Source organism: Sinocyclocheilus grahami, unplaced genomic scaffold, assembly GCF_001515645.1.
Source record: "Sinocyclocheilus grahami isolate Dianchi unplaced genomic scaffold, SAMN03320097.WGS_v1.1 scaffold282.1, whole genome shotgun sequence".
Classification (NCBI taxonomy): Eukaryota; Metazoa; Chordata; class Actinopteri; order Cypriniformes; family Cyprinidae; genus Sinocyclocheilus; species Sinocyclocheilus grahami.
Window position 1 is genome coordinate 116004 of NW_015505461.1, and position 426 is coordinate 116429.

General features: G+C 34.0%; 1 protein-coding gene across 1 annotated transcript in view; it reads right to left on the minus strand.

The window, feature by feature from the left end:
- Positions 1-426, minus strand: part of LOC107600353 (piezo-type mechanosensitive ion channel component 1-like) — a 139389-nt gene that overhangs the window by 2531 nt on the left and 136432 nt on the right. Inside the window, exon 41 of the mRNA XM_016292229.1 lies at positions 42-121. Within this exon, the coding sequence (XP_016147715.1) occupies positions 42-121 (80 nt within the window). The remainder of the gene's footprint in view (positions 1-41; positions 122-426) is intronic.

The window sequence follows — 426 nt, forward strand, 5'->3', positions numbered from 1 at the left end:
CTGACTAAAACACTAAAGAGATGTTTGAATCCTTTTTTTACCATCATACAGCTGGCTGACAGGTTTGGCTTCAGCTCCAGTAGGTGCTCTGATGTAGTTAGGAAACATGTGCGGTACATGCCTACGAGAGAATTACAGAGATGATCAAAATCAGAGTGAGTCCAAAAACAAGACCGTAAACATGTCTTGAACACTGGGGGAAATTATTAAGAAATAGAACAATGAACTATACACTTTTATTTGTATACAGTACCTAATATGTTGAAAATGCAAAACGTTTCATGTCGCATTCAGTTAGGAATTACACAAATCACATCAATTATACCATATTTTCAATTAAAAACGTCAATATCTTAGAAAAAAAAGTTGAGTAATTTGCATCATTGGATGGTACTGTCGGTTGTTTAACATTTCTATCATAAAACA